This window comes from Aquarana catesbeiana, linkage group LG02 (assembly GCF_042186555.1).
Source record: "Aquarana catesbeiana isolate 2022-GZ linkage group LG02, ASM4218655v1, whole genome shotgun sequence".
Classification (NCBI taxonomy): Eukaryota; Metazoa; Chordata; class Amphibia; order Anura; family Ranidae; genus Aquarana; species Aquarana catesbeiana.
Genome location: NC_133325.1, coordinates 662,012,665 through 662,036,099, shown reverse-complemented (window position 1 = coordinate 662,036,099; position 23,435 = coordinate 662,012,665). Strand labels below are relative to the sequence as shown.

Genomic DNA, 23,435 nt, shown 5'->3' with positions numbered 1-23,435 from the left:
GAGGTAGATCTGTTTTGCGTCCTGGCTCAACAGGACAGTACCAAGGTTTTTGGCAAGGTCACGGGATCTTTTGGCAGTTCTAGTGACCCACGTTTGCTCTATGCCTTTCCTCCTCTCCAGTCTCTGCTGTGGCTTTTTGGCAGGATCACGGCTGCGGAGATTCCGGTCATTCTTTTGGCTCCAGGTGGGTCCCAGTGGTCTGGGTACGCCGAGCGGGTGCGCCCGGTCACCAACATTCCTTGGCGACGGTCTCTCAGGAAGGACCTACTGTCCCAAGGACCGTTCTTCCATCCTGCTTTAGAGTTGCTGGTTATTAATGGCCAGGTGCTGCAGTTTCCAACACTGCTGATGGGGGAATGAGAAGGAAGGGGCCTTGAGTACCATCGTGGCCCTGGTGTCAGCCTGGGTGGTCTTCTACAGTGTCTCCTGGTCTTGCACTTCCTGGTGTGTCCCTTTTATTCCAAGGGTTAGACGTCTGTTTCCACCAGTGCGCTTTCTTCTACCGTCATGGGATCTGATCTTGGTGATTGTGGTTCTCCAGAAGCCCCTCTATCTCTCTCTCAGAATATTCGGGAGATTCCACTACTTACTCTGTCTCGGAAGGTGGCCTCTTGGTGGCTATCACCTCCACTCACAGGGTGTCAAAAAGGGTGGTGTTATCTTGTCGTTCACCTTACCCAGGTTAAGGTGGTGCTTTGACCCTTTTTACAGAGTTCCGTCCTTGGATTTCCATTTGAATAAGAACATTGTGTTGCTTTTCTTGTGTTCCTGGTCAGCACTTTCCAAGGAATTTGTCTTATCGGCCCTGAATGGGTTTTTGCAGACGGGCCAAGAAAGGGGCTGTCTTTTTTTTTTTCTGCGACCTTTCTCTGGATGGAGGGCTATTCTGTCAGGGATCGGGTCCTCCTTCCCTGTTACGGTGCATTCTTCTCGGGTGCTTAGTGCTTCTTGAGCCTTCTGTCATCATGCGTCCATTGTGCAAGTTTGCAAGGCAACCACTGGTCGTCGATGTACATTTTCACAAGTCAACGAAGTGGATGGGTTGGCATCTGCAGATGCCTCTTTTGGCTGCAAGTGTTTGCAGGCTGCTGTTTAGAAGGTCTATTCCCTATTCAGGTTGGGGTCCAGCTGCTCCTGTGTGAAGCTCTTGTTACCTGGATGGCTCTTGTGTTAGCCTTGGGAATTTTCGTTGTCCCACCCCTCATGTTTGGCACTGCTTTGGGACGTCCTTATGGTTCTGAATAAGAAGGCTGTGTCTGTCAATGAACGAATGAGAAAATAGGATTTTTTACTTACCATAAAATCTGTTTCTCTGAGTTCATTGACAGACACAGCACCCATCCCTCTATGGAGCTTTTTTGATACTTCTATTACTGCTTGCTACTAAACTGAATGCCTAGAGCAGGGAGGGGGTTATATACGTCTGAGGAATGCCCATGGGCGTGGCCAAGTGTTTTGTTTTTTGTTCTGCCTAGTCCTACTCCTAATAGAGGTGATTATAACCCTATGGTTCTGAATAAGAAGGCTGTGTCTGTCAGTGAACTGATTTTACGGTAAGTAAAAAATCCTATTTTTTTTTTCAAAATTTGTGGTCTTTTTTTTTCATTTGTTTAGCAAAAAAAAAAAATAAAACAGTGATGATTAAATACCACCGAAAGCTCTATCTGTCTCAAACAAAACGATAAAAATGTCATATGGGTACAGTTTTGCATGACCACGCAATTGTCATTCAAAGTGTCACAGCTCTGAAAGTTGGCCTGGGCAGAAAAGTGGTGAACATGCCCAGTATTGAAGTGGTTAAAGCTGAGCTGCCTATATACAATATAAAAAACACCTAAAACAGTTACATTTTCATAAAAAAACTTTTTTAAATGTATTTTTGAAGGTAACTAGTATTAGTAACCGAATTTGACTTTCTAGTAGCCTCCTATCATTAGGTAGATGGATTGAAAATCAGCCAGTTCAGCAGGTACTGGACAAATTTCAATCCATGTGTGGCCACTGCAGATGAACATAAGTCAATCTACCGATCAACTTCTGTTGATCTGTGTATTCTGACAACGGAAGAGTCTCCCCACTGTCAGAATACAATAGCACAGCAGGAGGATTTCCACATACATCTGGAATATGTGACTGGGAATTCGGTTCAGTTTTTCGCATTGCACAACTGCTGTAGAAAAGCCATCTCGCCTGCCCACCAGCCTATTTCAACTTTGTATTTAGCTGTCCGCATTGATTGCAGCTTCATGCTGGCAAGCCAAGATGGCACCATAAATAGAAGCACTCTAAGAGCTGCAGTTAAGTTGAGGAGGCCCGTGTTACAAAATAATATTTTTCTTTTAATCTTGTATTTTGGGAAGTTGGAAGAGCCGCTTCAAGAAATGTTCTCAAAAAGCTCTTCTGTAAAACTGTTTTTTGAAGGTCACTGCTTGCATTCCTTCATGTCTGGCACAAAATATCTTCAGTCTTTCACACCTAATACTAGTTTTGGCCGTATGGAATTCTTTTCCCTCGCTGTTCTAGTGCTGTTCCTTCCTAAAGGTTTTCTTCCTGACAAATTGCAGGCTTTAAACCAGCCTCACCATTGCAGGGTAAATACTCCCCTTACTTTATGTCTTTCAAAATAATTGTACTTGTTACAGACTACCGCTTATCTGCCTATGTGATTAGGGTCTCGTGTATATGGGTGCTTCTTTTGCAAATTGTGTTTGTTAAACAATAAAGCAGCTTACAAAGCATTAAAAATAGTAGAGCGCTTTTATACAATGCAGTTAATAAATGCATAGTCAAAGAAAGGGTAATTGAAGTACCATAGAAAACTAGTGACTTTATTTAATTACACCTCATCAATATAATCAGTGTGCTAAGCGCACTCAAAAATTGTTCCTGGGTATCACGGGCTGACATAGATGTTGGTTGCCTTGCATGATAGTCATTGACCTTCAAAACACAACTGCATCATTATAGCAGTAAATCTGCTATGGGGCGGTCTTAAAGCGCTTAAGCTGGGTACATACAGTCTGAATATTGGCCAGTTCAGCAGGAACCAGCCAGCATTCAGACCATGTGTACAGCTGTCCTTTCCGAAAGAAGGCGGTCTAAGGACTGGCTTTTATTAAAGGTACATGATGGAAAACCAGCATCCGATCAGAGACTAGTGTGTTCTGGTGGAGGGGAGCCCCCCTGTCAGAACACAAAGGCACAGTGGGAGAGATCGCTGCACTAATATCGCATAGTTAGTACAGCGATCTCTGGGGGGATTTAATTTGAAAACTAAAAAAAAATGAATGTGTATAGCAGGCATTAGCTGTGTATCAGCAGAGTGACAACTACTGTGCTTCTGACTCTCCGGAGATTAGAAGTGAGATTTGATGATGTTACTACTTTTCTGCTCTCCTTGCTGGAGGCTCTGACATAAGGAAGCAAAAGGCTGCTCTATCAAGATGACTGCCCCAAGCACACAGAGACATAGTGTAGAACAAGACACTATAAATCAATAATACGGAAAAGATCAGCTTTAGGTAGCAAGCAGGAAAGTACTGATGGCCAGTTTTTTGCCTTCTGCTTGCCTTTGTTCTAGAGTTACTTTCTTTATGTGGATTTGACTGTGTGCTTAACAGGCACTATAGTCTTCCCTGGGCAGTCATATTGCTGTACGAATATGTCACTGAAACGGTTTATATTACTGTATAGGTAATTAATCCTAACATAAAGGTTCTGATCCCATGGACAGGCCCCTAGCTGTCCCATCAGCGTATTAAATTGGGCCTTCTTTTCTGTTGCAGGCTAACTCGCCAAGAACAGTCTGCTTCTAGCTTTAGAAAATAGCCCACTCTTGTGTGAGCCTCTGCCAATGCCTGACACCACAGTGTACCTAACTCCCCTGCAGCTTTTAGTTGAGCTTGAGCCAGCTGAGGAGGGTAGCTCTGACTTCTAAGAAATAAGATTTATGTATTTTTTGTTTAAGAAGAGTTACAGCTGCATTTAATCTTCATATTTTGGCAAGTCCTTTCAACCAGATGGGTGAGGGTCCTACTGTTGTTTAAGAATTAAGTAATATGGCAGTCGGAAACTGAGCTTCATTTTTAAATTAAAATAAAAAGCCTTGTTAAATCATTAAAGAAATATTTTTATATGAATAAATGCAAATAATAGTGTGCTAGATTGCAAATATAAGCTTCATAATAAACTCCAGTGAATATGTGACAAATAGTGATCTTAAAAGATATATACAACGAAGTCCACATGCACAATATATAAATATATGAAACTCTTGAATGCTGAAGAAATGTGAATAAAATCAATCCGTGCTCCATGACCGTCTCCGCAGGGAATATGTGCTGACAGATAATAACCACCACCTCAGTGTGCAATGCCTGCTCACCTCAAATGAAGACCCCCTTGGGTCTTTTGGCACTTTCAATATTAATCCACACAAGGATCATACAAGGGTTTCAGCTAATGTCTCCAAGATTACCAGGACCTGTCCACAAATTATTAATTTCTCGCAAAAAGATTTTTCCCTTGAGAAAGTCACAGGACGTGAGATGCAACGCGTCAGGAGGAGCTGGTGATGACACTTCCGGTTTCTCATTATCCTGGATGTGTAGTGAGGAGGAGAGCTGTCCCAATGCTAAACGGATCATTCAATACGTTTTTATTACTGCGCAAATGTGAGTGCATATTATGTTATTAATTTTAAGCAATCTTGCGCGATGATGATGTTTTATTTGCTTTGAGAAATTGAACCTGGAGAAATTAATTATTTGTGTAGTCCTGGTAATCCTGGAGCCATTAGCTGAAACCCTTGTATGATCGAGCTGATCCTTGTGTAGAATAATATTGATGTGGACTCTTTTGTATATATTTTTTAAGATCACTATTTGTCACTTATTCACTGGAGTTTATTATGAAGCTTATATTTGGAATCTAGCACACTATTATTTACTTTTATTCACTTTTATATGTGGTGTTAGAACACATTTTAAATGGCTGCAGCTTTTTTTCATTTATATAATTAGCCATATTATGATTTTTAGTTTTTTAGTTTTATTCATATCAGCGCCTTAGTAATCATATTTTTTCATACTTCTATATAGTGCCCAAAGAATACTGTATATATGGTAGACAAGAGGAACCAGATCATAAAACAGAATTATAGTATAAAACAATTTTCCCCTATTTGCACTGTAAAAATAAATGAACACTAATGAAGTGAGCAGTGTGTAAGCACTGCTGTATTATGTAATAATCTTACATTCAGTCCTCCTTTAAAACCCTTTCATACTGGGGCCACTTTAGCGCTAAAGCGCCGCTCGTTTTAGCAGCGCTGTTTAAGCTGCGCTTTTCGGACCCAACGGGGTGCTTTTAACCCCAAATCGCTTTTCAGGCGTTTCAGAAGCGCTGCCATTCATTCCAATTGACAGGGCGTTTTGAGAGTGCTAAATACAATGCTCCCAAACCGCCCCAAAGATGCTGCTTGTAGGACTTTTCGGAAAGTCACTCAAGCGCACCGCCCCAGTGTGAAAAGTCACACTTGAATGAATGGGAGGCGGTTTTCAGGCACTTAGCAGAGGCTATTTCCAGTGCTAAAGCGCCTGAAAACTGCCCCACTGTGAAAGGGTTCTTGTAGTACAATCAGTGCGGAAACTTACAGGTCTGGAGCACATAGTTCACAGCAGGTCACTCACTCTGCAGCACGTCCATTCCAAAAATGTCTTGCTTTTTTGGGGACTGCAAGATGTTCAGTGTTTTGGAGGTGGGGAGAACATGATGCTCATCCACTCCTCCTCCAATATGTTAAACATCTGGTCCCTGTGACTGTAAGGGCTCATTCACATAGGAAGGCATGTGTTCAATTAAAGCAGAACTGATTATTAGCCGATTAGGACAGATTACAAGGAGGCAGGCTATAATTGCAGAAAAGAGTTGCAATATCTAATCTGCGATAAAATACACCTACCTGTTCGTAGTCTTCTATGGCATGTAAACTGAGCTGCACATGTACAGCTCAGATTACATTGCCGGCTTGGTCCCTGTAGGCTGGGATAACTGACTTCTGTTCATGAACAGAGTTGCATCATCCTGCTAGAAGATGGCAGCTCTGGCAAGGGACCCAGACCATTAGAGAAGAGGTGACTATATTGCCTTTAGCTCTGCTTTAAATTCAGAGGCAAAATGCAGCATGCAGGCACTTAAATGCAACATACTGGTGTGAACAGACTCCAGTGCATTTTCTCTGTGCTGAAGAATGCAGCAAAATGCATCTGGTATGAGCACTAAATATGTTATCGTTCTTTCTTTAACAGTGCATCCAGAAAGTATTCACAGCGCTTTACTTTTTCTACATTTTGTTAGGTTACAGCCTTATTCCAAAATGAATTAAATTCATTATTTTCCTCAAAATTTTACAAACAATACCCCATAATGACAATGTGAAAGAAGTTTGTTTGAAACCTTTGCAAATTTCTTAAAAATAAAAAGCGAACAAAATATCACATGTACATAAGTATTCACAGCCTTTGTCATGACACTCAAAATTTAGCTCAGGTGCATTCTGTTTCCACTGATCATCCTTGAGATGTTTCTACTTGATTGGAGTCCACCTGTGGTAAATGCAGTTGATTGAATATGTTTTGGAAAGGCACACACCTGTCTATATAAGGTCCCACAGTTAACAGTGCACAGTGGCCTCCTTCCTCCGTAAATGGAGGAAGTTTGGAACCACCAAGACTCTTCATAGAGCGGGCTGCCTGGCCAAACTAATTGATCGGGAGAAAAGGGCCTTAGTCAAGGAGGTGACCATGAACCCGATGGCCACTCTGGCAGAGCTCCAGCACTTCTCTGTGGAGAGAGGGGAAACTTCCAGAAGAACACCATCTCTGCAGCACTCCATCTATCAAGCCTGTATTGTAGAGTGGCCAGACGAAAGCCACTCCCCAGTAAAAGGCACATGAAAGCCCCCTGGAGTTTGTCAAAAGGCACCTGAAGGACTCTGACCATGAGAAACAAAATTCTCTGGTCTGATGGAACAAAGATTAAACTCTTTGGCCTAAATGGCAAACGTCCTGTCTGGAGGAAACCAGGCACCGCTCATCACCTGGCCAATACCATCCCTACAGTGAAGTATGGGGATGGCAGCATCATGCTGTGGGGATGTTTTTCAGCAGCAGGAACTGGGAGACTAGTCAGGATCGAGGGAAAGATGAATGCAGCGATGTACAGAGGCATCCTTGATGAAAACCTGCTCCAGAGCACCCTAAGCACACAGCCAAGATAACAAAGGAGTGGCTACGGGACAACTCTGTGAATATTCTTGAGTGGCTCAGCCAGAGCCCAAACTTGAACTCGATTTAACATCTCTAGAGAGATCTGAAAATGACTGTGCACCGACGCTCCCCATCCAACCTGATGGAGCTTGTGAGGTCAAATACAGAAGAATGGGAAAAACCGCTCAAAAATAGGTGTGCCAAGCTTGTAGCATCATACCCAAAAAGACTTGAGGCTGTAATTGGTGCCAAAGGTGCTTCAACAAAGTATTGAGCAAAGGCTGTGAATACTTTTGTACATGGAAATTCTTTTGTTTTTTATTTTTAATAAATTTGCAAATATTTCAAACAAACTATGTGGAAAAAGTGAAGCGCTGTGAATACTTCCCAGATGCACTGTATATGACCAATACATTTCCAATTGTTTTTTTTTTTTTTTTGCTGTTGAACAGGCTGTGGTTAGGGTTGTAATTTAGGTTGTGGTATTGCTTAATTTGGGCTGCAGTGATTTGAACTGTGGTTAGGACTGTAATTTGGGCTTTAGTTAGAATGGAAATTTGTGCTGTGGTTAGGGTGGAAATTTGGGCTGAGGTTAGGGTGGAAATTTGGGCTGAGGTTAGGGTGGAAATTTGGGCTGAGGTTAGGGTGGAAATTTGGGCTGTGGTTAGGGTGGAAATTTGGGCTGAGGTTAGGGTGGAAATTTGGGCTGAGGTTAGGGTGGAAATTTGGGCTGTGGTTAGGGTGGAAATTTGGGCTGTGGTTAAGGTGGAAATTTGGGCTGTGGTTAGGGTGGAAATTTGGGCTATGGTTAGGGTGGAAATTTGGGCTATGGTTGGAGTGGAAATTTAGGCTTTGGTAAGTGCTGTAATTTGGGCTGCGGTTACGGTTGAAATTTGGGCTGCGGTTACGGTTGAAATTTGGGCTTTGGTAAGGGCTGAAATTTGGGCTGTGGTTAGGACACAGTAATATGGGCTGTGGTTAGGACACCGTAATATGGATTGTGGTTAGGACACAGTAATATGGGCTGTGTTTAGGACACAGTAATATGGGCTGTGTTTAGGACACAGTAATATGGGCTGTGTTTAGGACACAGTAATATGGGCTGTGGTTAGGACACAGTAATATGGGCTGTGGTTAGGACACAGTAATATGGGCTGTGGTTAGGACACAGTAATATGGGCTGTGGTTAGGACACAGTAATATGGGCTGTGGTTAGGACACAGTAATTTGGGCTGCGGTTTGGGTGGTCATTTGTGCTGTGGTTTGGGAGGTCATTTGGGCTGTGGTTATAAATCATGATTTGTGGTTTGACTAGAGTGGTGATTTGGGCTGCGAGATGAGAAAAAGGGTTTCTCAGTTCTCTTTCCATTTTTAAATCTGAAAGAAAAAAGTACATTCAGATAAACAAAGTCGTGTCTGAACTGAAAAAAGAAAATACTAAAAACTATTGTGTGCACTGAGCAACTGTGCTAAATAAATCTGGATATAATGGTGCTCACAAATAAGAATACATTGGGTAAAATAAGTATTGAACATACCATTTTTCTAGGTAGATATGTTTTTAAAGGTGCTATTGACATGAAATTTTCACCACATCGATAACAACCCATGCAATCCATGCTTACAAAGAAACAAAAACAAATATGTTTAGAAACAAAGTTATGTGTAATAAAATGGAATGACACAGAGAAAAAGTATTGAACACTCTAACTGAAATTTATTTAATACTTCATGCAAATCCTTTGCTGGTAATGATAGCTTCAAGATGCCTCCTGTATGGAGAAACTAGTTGCATGCATTGCTCAGGTGAGATTTTGGCCCATTCTTCCACACAGTCTTCATGTTTTGAAGGTTTCATGGGCCTCTTTTATAAACTCTGATCTTTAGTTCTCTCCCTATATTTTTTCTTTGATTCAAGTCAGGTGATTGGCTGGGTCATTTTAGCAGCTTCATTTCCTTTTTTTGAAACCAATTGCGTGTTTCCTTGGCTTTGTGTTTGGGATCATTGTTTTGCTGAAATGTCCATCCTCTCTTCTTCTTTATCATCCTGGATTTTTATCAAGAATGTCTTGGTACATTTTTCCATTCATCCTTCCTTCAATGATATGAAGATTGTTAGTACTGTATGCTGAAAAATAGCCCCACACCATGATGTTCCCACCTCCAAACTTCACTGTTGGTATGGGGGTGGTCTTGGGGTGATGTGCAGTGCCATTTGACCTCCAAACATGGTGTGTATTATGGCATCCAAAGATTTAAATTTTGGTCTCATCTGACCAGAATATTTTCCCCCAGTATTTCACAGGCTTGTCTAAATGTTGTGCAGCAAACTTTAAATGGGCTTCAACATGCTTTTTCTTCAGCAATGGAGTCTTGTGTGGTGAGTGTGCATACAGACCATGGTGGCTGCGTGCATTACTTATTATTTTCTTTGAAACAATTGTACCTCTAATTCCAAGTCTTTATGAAGCTCTCCACAAGTGGTCTTTGACTCTTGGACAATGCCTCTGATAATTCTTTTTACTCCTCTGTCAGAAATCTTGCGAGGAGCACCTGGTCATGGCCGGTTTATGGTGAAATATTGTTCTTTCCACTTCCAGATTATGGCCCTAACAGTGCTTACAGGAACATTCAGAAGCCACCAATGCCATCAGTAAGTTTTGCAACAATAAAGCTGTGAAGGTCTTGAGAGATCTCTTTGCTTTTACCCATCATGAGATGTTTCTTGTGTGACACCTTGGTAATGAGACTCTTTTTTAACCACCTCAATACAGTGCACTTACACACCCTTCCTGCCCAGACCAATTTTCAGCTTTCAGCGCTCTCACAGTTTGAATGACAATTACTCAGTCATGCAACACTGTACCAATATGAAACTTGCGTCCTTTTTTTCACACAAATAGAGCTTTCTTTTGGTGGTATTTAATCACTAGTGGGTTTTTTATTCTTTTGTGCTATAAATTTTAAAAAACCGTAAATTTTGTGAAAAAAATGCCTTTTTCTTAGTTTCTGTCATAAAATTTTGCTAATTAGTAATTTTTCTTCATAAATTTTGGCCAAAATTTATACTGCTACATATCTTTGGTAAAAATAACCCAAATTAGTGTATATTATTTGATCTTTGTGAAAGTTATAGCGTCTACAAACTATGTTGCCAATCACTGAAAATTGATCACATCTGATCAGGCCTTCAGTACATCAGGTATATCTCATTTCTTGAGACACTAACAAGTCAGGAAAGTACAAATACCCCCCAAATGACTACTTTTTAGAAAGTAGACAATCCAAGGTATTAACTAAGTAGCATGGTGAGTTTTTTTAAGTTGTAATTTTTTTCCCACAGTTCTTTGCAAAATGAAGATTTTTTTTTTTTTTTTTACAAAATTGTCAAATTATCAGGTTATTTCTCACACACAGCATATGCATACAACGAATTACACCCCAAAATACATTCTGCTACTCTTCCAGAGTATGGCGATACCACATGTGTGAGACTTTTACACAGCCTGGCCACATACAAAGGCCCAACAATGAAGTAGCACCTTCAGGCGTTCTATGAGCATAAATGACACATCTCATTTCTCAACCACCTATTACATTTTTGAAGGCCCTAGAGCACCAGGATAATGGAATTGCCCACAAAATGACCCCATTTTGGAAAGAAAACACCCCAACGTATAATCTATGAGGCATGATGAGTCTTTTGAACGGTTAATTTTTTCCAGAAATTTTTGGAAAATGTGGGAAAAAAATGAAAACGCATTTTTTTTTTACACAAAGTTGTCAATTTATAAGATATTTCAAACACATAGCATGTATATAGCAACAATTACACCCCAAAATAATTCTGCTACTCTTCCCGAGTATGGTGATACTACATGTGTGAGACCTTTACACAGCCTGGCTACATACGGAGGCCCAACATATTACACATCTCAATTCATCACACTTTTGAGGCTCCTTGAGCACCAGGACAGTGTAATTACCCACAAAATGACCCCATTTTGGAAAGCAAACACCCCAACATATATTCTATGAGGCATGAGCTGCAAATAGGTACTTGGGTACTCTGATGGGCTGGAGACAGATACTCGGGTAACTTGATGGGCTGGTGACAGGTACTGGGGTAACTTGATGGGCTAGTGACAGGTACTCAGGTACTCTGATGGGCTGGTGACAGGTACTCGGTTACTCTGATGGGCTGGTGACGGGTACTCGGTTACTCTGATGGGCTGGTGACAGGTACTCAGTTACTCTGATGGACTGGTGACAGGTACTCGGTTACTCTGATGGGCTGGTGACAGGTACATGGGTACTCTGATGGGCTGGTGACAGGTACTTGGGTATTCTGATGGCCTGGTGACAGGTACTCGGGTACTCTGATGGCCTGCTGACAGGTACTCGGTTACTCTGATGGGCTGGTGACAGGTACATGGGTACTCTGATGGGCTGGTGACAGATACTTGGGTATTCTGATGGCCTGGTGACAGGTACTCAGGTACTCTGATGGCCTGGTGACAGGTACTCAGGTACTCTGATGGCCTGGTGACAGGTACTCTGATGGGTTACAGATAGGTACTCCGATGGGCTGGTGACTGGTATTCGGGTACTCTGAAGGGCGGTGACAGGTACTCAGGTACTCGGTACTCATAAGGACTGTGAAAGGTAATCAGGTACTCATATGGACTGTGACAGGTACGCGGGTGCTCATATGCACTGTGACAGGTACTCAGGTGAATTGTGACAGGTACTCAGATACTCATATGGACTGTGACAGGTACTCGGGTACTCAGATGAACTGTGACGGGTACTCAGATGGACTGTGACAGGTACTCTGGTACTCTGATGGACTGTGACAGGTACTCGGGTACTCTGATGGACTGTGACGGGGACTCTGATGGACTGTGACAGATACTCATATAGACTGACAGATACTCAGATGGACTGTGACAGGTACTCGGGTACTCTGATGGACTGTGACAGGTACTCGGGTACTCTGATGGACTGTGACAGGTACTCGGGTACCCAAAAGAACTGTGACAGATACTCATATAGACTGACAGGTACTCAGATGAACTGTGACAGGTACTTTGATGGGTGGTGACAGGTCCTCTTTATTGGGCGGGGCAATCAGTGTGATTGGTGTACACTGTAAGCGGTAACGAGATGTTACCGCAATCTCCTCCTCACACACGATCGGTGTGTGAGGAGGAGAACCTGGTAACATCTTGTTACCGGTTTGTTGACATTTAGTGATGGGCTGTGAAAGGATCACAGTCGATCACATGGTAAACAGCTGCCGGTTTACCAGCATCAGTGATATACCAGCAGTGTTCCTGGGAACACGCCGCCACCGACGTGCATTCGCAGCGCGCTCGAGATTGCGCGAATGCGCCGTGCAAAGTGGGGCAGTACCACCTGTAATCGGCCGTGTGTTAAACAGCCATACCCAATGGCTCTTTACCCCCCCTCGGTGGCGAGCGGTGTCTCCGTGACATGCCGCCACGAAAGGAACAGGGATGTGTGCACACGATCGCATGCATTCCGTGTTTAAATGGAGGGACGTCATATGACGCCCTCCCAGAACGAGAGCCGCGCGCCTGGCCGTCATATGACAGCCGGCGGGCGTCTAGCAGTTAAAGGCCATCAGTTGAGACTGAACCAGCTGATATTATTTTGCACTGACAAGGGGCAGGATTGCTTTCTAATTACTGATATATTTTAGCTGGTGTCTAGGCTTTCCATGCCTTTTTGCACTTCCCTTTCTTCATGTGTTCAATACTTTTTCCCTGTATCATTCCATTTTATTACACATAACTTAGTTCCTGAACTTATTAGTTTCGGTTTCGTTGTATGTATGGATTGCATGGGTTGTTATCGACATGTGAAAATATCATGTCAATAGCACCTTTAGAAATATATTTACCTAGAAAATTGGTGATGTGTACAATACTTATTTTACCTGCTGTATGTCCTCGTCTTAAATTGGAACATGAGTATAACAGGGAAATATATACCCCATACAGACAAATGACTAGAGGTTTTATACTTTGAAATAGACATGCAGCTTTTGTGTGACTTTGAAAATTCTTGTATATTGCAAATGGAGCACATTATTCATGTAATAATATTACTATTACATACACACTCATCTATTTCCTCTATTTGTACGCAGTGTTCAACTAAAGCCATATAACTGAAATGTAAAAAAATTACTTGAAGACGTCTGCTAGCCTTTTTTTTTCTATGTAATGGACTTACTGCGCTGTCTTCTGAAAAGCTTTTAGGTGCAAACCGTTTAAAGTTGTGAACAGATATGGCAAGTGTTCCTAAATTCTAGATACAGAAAAAGAAATAATAGACGTAAGAAAGAAGGAGAAAAAAACAAAGCCAACAAAAATCCCCTTAACTGTTTATTTAACTAGAACAGTAAAGTTAAGAGCATTAATGAGATGCCTATTATTTCTGACCTGATGAAAGGAAGAGGTTAGCTCCCGAAAGCTTGTTAGGAGAAATCGCAGCCAGTCCATTAAAAAAAAAAAAAAAGTATCATAAACCACAAATGTGGTGGAACATCATCCTTCACCGGACTGAACTGGATGCTACATTAAATTATAAACAGAATATTTTATGACTGGTTTTTAAAGGCTGAACAACTTTTTATTTTTTTTATTTTTCTTTATCCAGTTTCAGATCTCATTTTTCTTAACCCTTTCAGCTTTCAAGAGCACGGGTACATGCTTAAAGCGTAACAAAACCCTCCTATCCTTCAGAGCTAAGGCAGCTGTCACCTTAGCTGTTATTTGACCTGCAGTTGCCAAGATGCTGCATACAGTGGATATAAAAAGTCTACACACACCTGTTAAAATGTCAGGTTTCTATGATGTAAAAAAATGAGACAAAGATAAATCATTTCAGAACTTTTTCCACCTTTAATGTGACATATAAAATGTACAACTCAATTGATAAACAAACTGAAATCTTTTAGGAGGGGGAAATACAACTAAACAAACTAAAATAATGTTGTTGCATAAGTGTGCACACCCTCTTATAACTGGGGATGTAGCTGTGTTCAGAATTAAGCAGTCACATTTAAACTCATGTTAAATAGCAGTACACACCTTCCATCCTTTAAAGTGCCTCTGATTAAGGTTCCGCTAGTAGGTCTTTCCTGACATTTTCTTAGTTGCATTCTACAGCAAAAGCCATGGTACACAGGGAGCTTCCAAAGCATCAGAGGGATCTCGTTGTTAAAAGGTATCAGTCAGGAGAAGGGTACAAAAGAATTTCCAAGGCATTAGATAAACCATGGAACACAGTGAAGACAATCATCATCAAGTGGAAAAAATATGGCACAACAGTGACATTACCAAGAACTGGACGTCCCTCTAAAATGGATGAAAAGACGAGAAGAAAACGGGTCAGGGAGGCTGGCAAGAGGCCTTCAACAAAATATTGGTTTAAGGGTGTGCACACTTATGCAACCATATTACTTTGTATTTTTTTATTTTTACTTCCCTCCACCTAAAAGATTTCAGTTTGTTGCTCAACCGAGTTGTACAGTTTATAGGTCACATTAAAGGTGGAAAAAATTCTGGAATTATTTACCTTTGTCTTGTTTTTTTACATCACAGAAACCTGACATTTTAACAGGGGTGTGTGGACTTGTTATATCCACTGTATGCGATAATTTATTACACCAGCAATTTGATGGCTTGAAAGCACAAGCAACTGTGACTTACCATTCATGGCAAGCCTTGAGGCTTGGTTCACACTAATGCCGGATGTGGCTCGCAGCAGTGGTCCGGTGTGTCCCCGTTCTCCATTTCAGGGATGAATCGGGGCCAAATTTTTGCCTGAATTCGGCCCTGAAATGGAGCCAAAGACGCACGGGACTCCTGCGCAAGCCGCTCCGCAGCTGCCACGGAGATGTGTGAATCGGCTGCATAGAGAGCCGGTCACAATCTCCTGTCATGCGAAATGGATGCGGAGAAACCCGCATCCAATTGGCACTAGTGTTAACCTAGCCTGAATGTAAGGATTTTTGGAAATCATTAAATCAGTGGCTTTACTTCCACTTTAAAAAGTTCTCATATTATCAGAAAATAACAACTGTCCCGCCATTCTCTTGTTAGCTTGATATCTGCAGCAACCAATAAGAACCTTATTCTTCTTTTTCAAACCTGAGCTGCAGAAAGAACAGTTGGAAGATTGTTGTTATGGACAGTAAGAGTTTTTTTTTCCTGTAGCACCTTTCATAGTTCAACAGTGCAAAATAGTATCAGCTAGTTCAGTCTCAACTTCACTTACTTGAAGTGTATCTAAATCTACAAACCATAATGTAATATATTGCATCTTGTCAGTCCTTAGATGTGGTGGCTGCATTAATTTCCCTCATTAGGCTTTTGCTCCTTAAAGTCATTCTAAGGTTGCCATTTTTTTTAAATACCAAACCTGGTATACTTACCTTCTCTGTGCAATGGTTTTGCACAGAGTAACCCCAATCCTCTTCTTTTTGGGTCCCCCGCTGGCTCCTTCGCCCTGCCAAGTGCCCCCAAAAGCAAGTCTCTTATGGGGGCACTTGAGCTGCGCTCCTGTAAATGGACATTGTCCACTCACGCATGGCTCAGCCCCACCCCGCTCTCTCTGTGACTGACAGCAGCAGGAGCCAATAGTTCCCGCTGCTGTGTGAGCCAATGAGGATAGAGAGACCCCGGAGAGTCGCTGCTCTGATGCACATCGCTGGATCAAGATGGGGTTTAGGTTAGTATAAGGGGGGTGGGGCTACACCCAGAAGGTTTTTTTTTTTACCGTAAAGCGGACCTTTAGTCGTTTTTGTGTTTATAAACACACGCACTCATCTGTCCCAGGCTCCAACAATGTGGCTGCCCGAACCCTCGGCTCTCTTCCTTTCCTCGGCATTACAACTGTCTGCACCCGGCTGTGACAGCTTGCGGCTTTACAGCCAGGTGCGCAATGCGCGAATGGTCGAGCAATCTGCTGGGACTTGTGACTTGTCCCAGAAGAGGGAGGGAGAGAGGAGAACTTCCGCTGGGATTGCCTAGGTGGTCTGAGCAGAAGTGGGAGCTGGTACCTGTCAAAACTAGGTACCCGCTCCCCCCAAAAAAACTTCCCCTTTTGGGTGGAGCTCCACTTTAATGCATAGAATGCATTAAGGTAAAAAAAACTTCTGCCTTTAGAACCACTTTAATTTTCACTTAAATGATCTTGCCAGTAATTTTTACAGTGGATATAAAAAGTCACCCCCCCCCCCCTTGTTAAAATGTCAGGTTTCTGTGATGTAAAAAAATGAGACAAAGATAAATAATTTCAGAACTTTTTCCACCTTTAATGTGACCTATAAACTGTACAACTCAGTTGAGCAACAAACTAAAATCTTTTAGATGGAGGGAAGTAAAAAAAAAAAAAAAATAATAATAATAATATGGTCGCATAAGTGCGCACACCTTTAAACTAACACTTTGTTGAAGCGCCTTTTGATTTTATTACAGCACTTTATTACAGCATGGCACATCTTGGCTTGGCAATATTTGCCCACTCTTCTTTGCAAAAACACTCCAAATCTGTCAGATTGTGAGGACATCTCCTGTGCACAGCCCTCTTCAGATCACTACAGATTTTCAATGGGATTCAGGTCTGGGCTCTGGCTGGTCCATTCCAAAACTTTAATCTTCTGGTGAAGCCATTCCTTTGTTGACTTGGATGTATGCTTCAGGTCGTTGTCATGCTGAAAGATGAAGTTCCTCTTCATCTTCAGCTTTCTAGCAGAAGCCTGAAGGTTTTGTGCCAATATTGACTGGTATTTGGAACTGTTCATAATTCCCTCTACCTTGACAAAGGCCCCTGTTCCAGCTGAAGAAAAACAGCCCCAAAGCATGATGCTACCACCACCATCATGCTTCACTGTGTGTATGGTGTTCTTTTGGTGATGTGCAGTGTTGTTTTTGCACCAAACATATCTTTTGGAATTATGGCCAAAAAGTTCAGCCTTGGTTTCATCAGACTATAACACATTTTCTCACATGCTTTTGGAATACTTCAGATGAGTTTTTGCAAAATGTACCTGGGCTTTAATGTTTTTCATTGTAAGAAAAGGCTTCTGTCTTGGCACTCTACCCCATAGCCCAGACATATGAAGAATACAGGATATTGTTGTCACATGTACCACACAATCAGTACTTGCCAGATATTCTTGCAGCTCCTTTAATGTTGCTGTAGGCCTCTTGGCAGCCTCCCTGACCAGTTTTCTTCTCGTCTTTTCATAAATTTTGGAGGGAGGTCCAGTTCTTGGTAATGTCACTGTTGTGCCATATTTTCTCCACTTGATGATGACTGTGTTCCATGGTATATCTAATGCCTTGAAAATTCTTTTGTACCCTTCTCATGACTGATACCTTTTAACACTGAGATCCCTCTGATACTTTGGAAGCTCCTTGCAGACCATGGCTTTTGCCTGATGCGACTAAGAAAATGCCAGGAAAGACCCATTAGAACAGCTGAACTTTATTTGGGGTTAATCAGAGGCACTTTAAAGGATGGAAGGTGTGTACTGCTATTTCACATGAGTTTTAATGTGATTGCTTAATTCTGAACACAGCTACGTCCCCAGTTATAAAAGGCTGTGCACACTAATGCAACCACATTATTTTAGTTTTTTAGTTTTACTTCCCCCTCCTAAAAGATTTCAGTTTGTTTATCAACTGAGTTGTACAATTTATAGGTCACATTAAAGGTGGAAAAAGTTCTGAAATGATTTATCTTTGTCTCATTTTTTTACATCACAGAAACCTGACATTTTAACAGGTGTGTGTAGACTTTTTATATCCACTGTATCTGTCTTGGGGTGATAGTGGTAAACTACACATCTATGGAAGAGCGACACTGTCATAGGACAAGAAGCATGTTAGGACTTCAGTACATCTCCCCTCTTCTCCATAATATGAAGGAAGGTGTGCTGTAGTCCCTAACACACTTACTGTCCTAGCATGGCAATGCTTACTGTACTGCGTCAATGGAGGAAAAACATTGACACGCAAGGGCAGGAAGTGTGTTAGGGCTATTGTATATAGTAGGCTATATTAAACCTCCCTGTCTCCTCTTCTGCATGACACAGAGGTTGTTCTGTAGTCCTAACACACTTTCTATCCTAGGGTGAAAGCATTGTTTCTAAATAGGCCAAAAATCCATACAAACTTTCACAGCTCTGAGCTCTGATCAAATTCCAACCACTGTGGGCATGCTGGGAGCCAGCCAAGCTACCTGTCCACAATCTGTGCAGATATAATATAAAAGTAGAGATCTCTATGATTAAGTCCATTAGGTGGGGCAGCCTTGTGGCAGCGATCTGCGGCATGTGTTGGTTGAATCAGATTTGACAGGAGTGATGTCATCAGTGTGTGTCCTGTTTGTACTCTATATTGCTACGCCATACTGTAGATACAGTACAGCAAGTAATAATTGTTACCCTAGGACAGGAAGTGAGTTAGGATAACAGAACACCTTCCTCTTTGTTATGGGCAAGGGGAGGGGAGGTGTTTTGTAGTCCTAAAATAAGAGAAGGGGCAACACTTGATTTCTGGCAGGATGAACAGGTATTTTTTTGCACTTATACAAACATAATAAAAAAAAAAGTAAAATAGTATATTTAACAGACAAAAGGGGAACACATTAGAGAAATTCATTGATTTGAAATGGGTGAAAACAAGAGCATTTCCTGTTGCCTATAGCAACCCAGACTTCCGGCTGTCATTTGTGCAAGGCAAACTTAAAAGTTAAATAGGAAAAAGATTAAATAAGGTTTTTATGGGAAGCAAGACATTTTCTACTAGTTTTTAAACATAAGCCAACAAAGTGTTTCACACCTGCAGCGTACTATGAGGTTTGCATTCATTAGCTAACTGCATATTGTGTATGTACTTCTCTTTACAGGTGGGTGCAAGTTGCTTGCCCGAGACTTTCAATTGACTGGGGAACAGCCTTCTCAAGGCCTCTGCTTACTCCATATGAGGTTTGTCATCATCTGGTAAATCTACTTACTGCATGTCCCTTTTTCTTTGTTTCTTGCTTATAGATGGAATTGAAAGGTCAGTGTGCCCAATGTGGATATTTTAGTAGTAGATTGCAGTAGGTTGAGTTGTCTACAGTACCTGATTCTTATGTAACTAGGCTGGGGCATAGGAATTCTACATTCTGTGCAATGTGCTTCCAGCTCTTCCTACCTACTGCAGCTATTGAAAGAGAATCTCTCTTTCTATATAAACTCTCAAGTTACACTGCTAGGAAAGAGCCAGGATGTGTACTAGGTAAACCACAGCTCTGGAGTACTTGATACATGAAAGCTAGAGGGTCAATCAGCATCCAGCAAACAGCAAAGGTAGGTGTTCAGGGTGGAACGTTTAAGTAAAGAAATACATTTCTAATGAGGTATCTGTATCCTTTGTCAGAGATGTTGGTACTTGATAATAATATACTATATAATATATATATATATATATATATATATATATATGCACCACAGTATGAAAGTCTGTTAGCAGAGCTTTGATCATAGATCTTCACAGAGGTGCAAGGAGCAGAAAAGAACAATCAGCATGTTACATTCAAAGCAGGAAGCACAGAATGTACTGTATATGTAATGAGCGAATATAATCACGTTTGTATGTACATAACATTTTACAAAAAAAAAGTTTTTTCAAGTATTTATACATTTTGGCAAGGTAACTTAAAGGCTAAGTACACCTTAAAAAATAAATAAATAAATAAATGTGCATTTATTGTTTTTTTACACTGCAGCCTGCAAAACATTGCATCCGAAATCGGTGGATACCAGGCTTCTGCACACTCAGTACAGTTCCGTACCTCCCATACAGGCAGTTACTGAAGTGCAGTAAGAATCGATGAACTACGGGGGCACTCATCAGCAGTCGGTTCATTGAGAACTACAAACCGTCTACCTTGGTGGAAGACAGGACTTGTAGTTCATTAATTCACAGATCTCTTTGAATTAATGGCAAGGCACTGTTTTTAAAATGTGACAGCGGGTGCGGGGAGAGGAACCCCAGCCTGCTGTCACGAGGGGGGCTCAGGGGAAGAGGTCAGCTGCTGCACAGTAACATGTTGCATGTTACACCCTAAAATCAGGTGTAACATGTAACATGCTACAGGAGGTTAACTTATCCGCTAAAGCAGGGGTCTTCAAACTATGGCCACCCAGTTGTTCAGGAACTACAATTCCCATCATGCCTAGTCATGTCTATGAATGTCAGAGTTTTACAATGCCTCATGAGACGTGTAGTTCCGCAACAGCTGGAGGGCCGTAGTTTGGAGATCCCTGCTCTAAAGGAAACCTGCTGTTTTTGGACAGTTTTCTCTTACCATTTACTTTTTTATAAATTGAATTGTGCTGTTTTGTATATTGTTTGTATACTTATTTTACAAATAAGCATTTAATTCATGGTGCAGAGCATAATGGGCTTGCTACATAGAAATCCCAGAAGTGGCCAGTGGGCTTGTTGACCGATTTGGTCTAATTGAATATTTATATGTGTCAGCTTGATCTAGACGACAGGAAGAGAGGTGGGAGTCACTTTTCTGACTTGTTCAACTGTGTTTGTATTGGCAATGGAGCTGAATATAAGTTGATCAAATTACCCAGGCTATTCATGGCATAGTAGTAAATCACTCTGCACAACTATGCATTCTCAAGAGTGCACCACCTTTGGGCTGTAAGTGGTAAATACATTTTTCTGAACATAATATAAAATAAATACAAATGCAATATAAATACAATAAGTGATATTTCAGTCATTGGTGGAGTCTGCACACTTGCATTATCTCATATGGACTTTGGTAGTGAGAAATTCTAGCTATGTTCCCTGTGCATGTTTACACCTGCCTTGCAGTCTTACCTCTTTTGCTGCAAATTGGGGATTCCTTAAGTGTTTCTACTCTTGATGTTATATTCTTCATAATATAAAAAATGAAAATTGCAAAAAGTTGGATTGGGGGTGCAGATATGAGAACTCAAACAATGAGACCTCAGCATTGGCGTATCAGAGAGATAAAAAGAACCTACTGGAGAGATATAAGGAACTGTTAGGTAGTTCAACTCTCTAGCACAGTGATGGCCAGCTTACTTGATGTAGGGAGCTTGAAGTGCAGCTCTCGACAACACTAATGGACCCCACATAATATTCAGTGAACACAGTGCTACAGAAATGTTAGTAACACACAACAGGAGTAAGGCCACAAGAGATTGTCAGAGACTATAAACAGTCTATAGGAGGGACAGCCATACACTGGAGACAGATTTTATGAGGCTGCTATTTTCCCTTTACAAAGCAGTGTTTCCACATTTGTGCTCTTTACAACACCCTTTAATTTGCTTTTAGGTTTGATATTTATCTCAGGATTATAAAAGATCAGACAAAAAAAAAAAAAACATAAAAAGAGATAAAGAATGGACAGCACAGACAAAATAAGACAGCATTAAAGAAATAAACCAAACCATTTACCTGCTAGAAGCCAGTCGAAATAATTTTTCTTTACTGGCTTGAGTAAGTACTAAAACACAAGCCACTAGCTACTGGGGCCCTGAGGGCTGCACTATGGGCACATTTACACTTACTTTAACACACATTAAAGTGCCTACTGCTTCAACATGCTTTTGTGATGTGTTTTTGATGCTTCTGTTATACTTTAATGAAGCTTGGCAATAGACCTGTGTGTGTGTTGATTTTCAGTTTGCTTTAAAGTGCTCAGTAGAACCCAGGCATAGTAGTACCACCACTCAGCAGATCCCCAGCTCATTAGTACCCCTGTTCAGCAGATCCCCAGCTCATTGATACCCTTGTTCAGCAGATAACCAGCTTATTATTACCCTCGTTCAGCAGATCCCCTACCCAGTAGTACACCCAGCTCTGCTGATGCCCCACTCAGTAGAAACCCCCAACACCAAGAAAGTGACATGGGGTATTATTTTTGAAGCAAAGCAAACACAATATGTAAACAGGACTGTAGGCTTTCCATTTTATTTAGTGACAGGTGCTTTGATTAGCAGTCAAAGTGTGTTTTAAAAGTGTGTCCAATGCCACATTTTAAATCAAGTGCAAACGAGCCCTAAAAGTGCCAATGGGGTGCAGGTTGAGCATTATGGGTCTTACGTATACAAAATACTGAAAATCCATATTCAGTTGAGTGACTCTTTCAAAGAGGATATAGATTCCTTTTAAAGGCTGAAATAGGGACACAGCTTGAAGTAAGTAGACAAATGATGTGTTGGTCCACCTGGTGTTTGCTGTAATACAGGCTAGTGCATTGGATCCTAGTTTTTCTGCTATTACATTTGTTCAACAGAGGTCATTATTACCTATGTTTGGCTTGCAGCTACATTTCACTTACTGCATGGGTCATAGGACAAGGACCCACGCTGTTTTTTTTTTTGTTTTTGTTTTTTTCAGTTATTTAAATCCAAAAGAGATCTCTTTTGAAAGTTGCTTGTGAGTTGTTTACTATCAGCAAAATGTGCAGTAGTTATAAATGGTATTATCTCATACCCTTTTCACATTTTTCATTATAGTGAAAGGTATGCAAACATTGAAGAATAGATTGACAGTCTTTGACCCACATCTTGATGTTGCCCTGTGTGTCCTATGATGCTCAGCCAACCATAAGTTTCCCAATCTCTCTGTTAGATGAAGCAGTTCTAAGAGACCCAGAAAAGGTCAACAATGCTAGATCTGTCAATCTAAATCATATTGTTATTGGAATCTTTTCCCTAGATTTTCTTTGTTAGCGTGGTAGCTCATTTATATCAAGCACATCTTACGCCATCATTATCCAAGATAAAATAAAAATATATTCATGTTCAATAATCTGTCTTTTGGGGATTCTAGGGCATAAAGGTCCAGCCAGACATTATGAGTTGCCTTCACTCTCTGCGGGTTGCCTGCAAATTCATTGGAAATCATTTTTGTATGTTAGCTGGTATAATGATGCCCAGGGTCATGAGGCCTTCTGCTCACTTTATAAATTAAGTGGATTTTCAGTTGATACAATTTTGTTTTTAAATTATATAAAAGAGACACGACTGATCATTTGTAATACTTATGTTGAATAAGTGAAGCAATACTAGAATATACATTGAAT

General features: G+C 41.1%; 1 protein-coding gene across 1 annotated transcript in view; it reads left to right on the top strand.

Moving 5' to 3' along the window:
- DPH1 (diphthamide biosynthesis 1) overlaps positions 1–23,435 on the top strand; it is a 444,182-nt gene that overhangs the window by 417,668 nt on the left and 3,079 nt on the right. Inside the window, exon 10 of the mRNA XM_073616616.1 lies at positions 19,218–19,296. Within this exon, the coding sequence (XP_073472717.1) occupies positions 19,218–19,296 (79 nt within the window). The remainder of the gene's footprint in view (positions 1–19,217; positions 19,297–23,435) is intronic.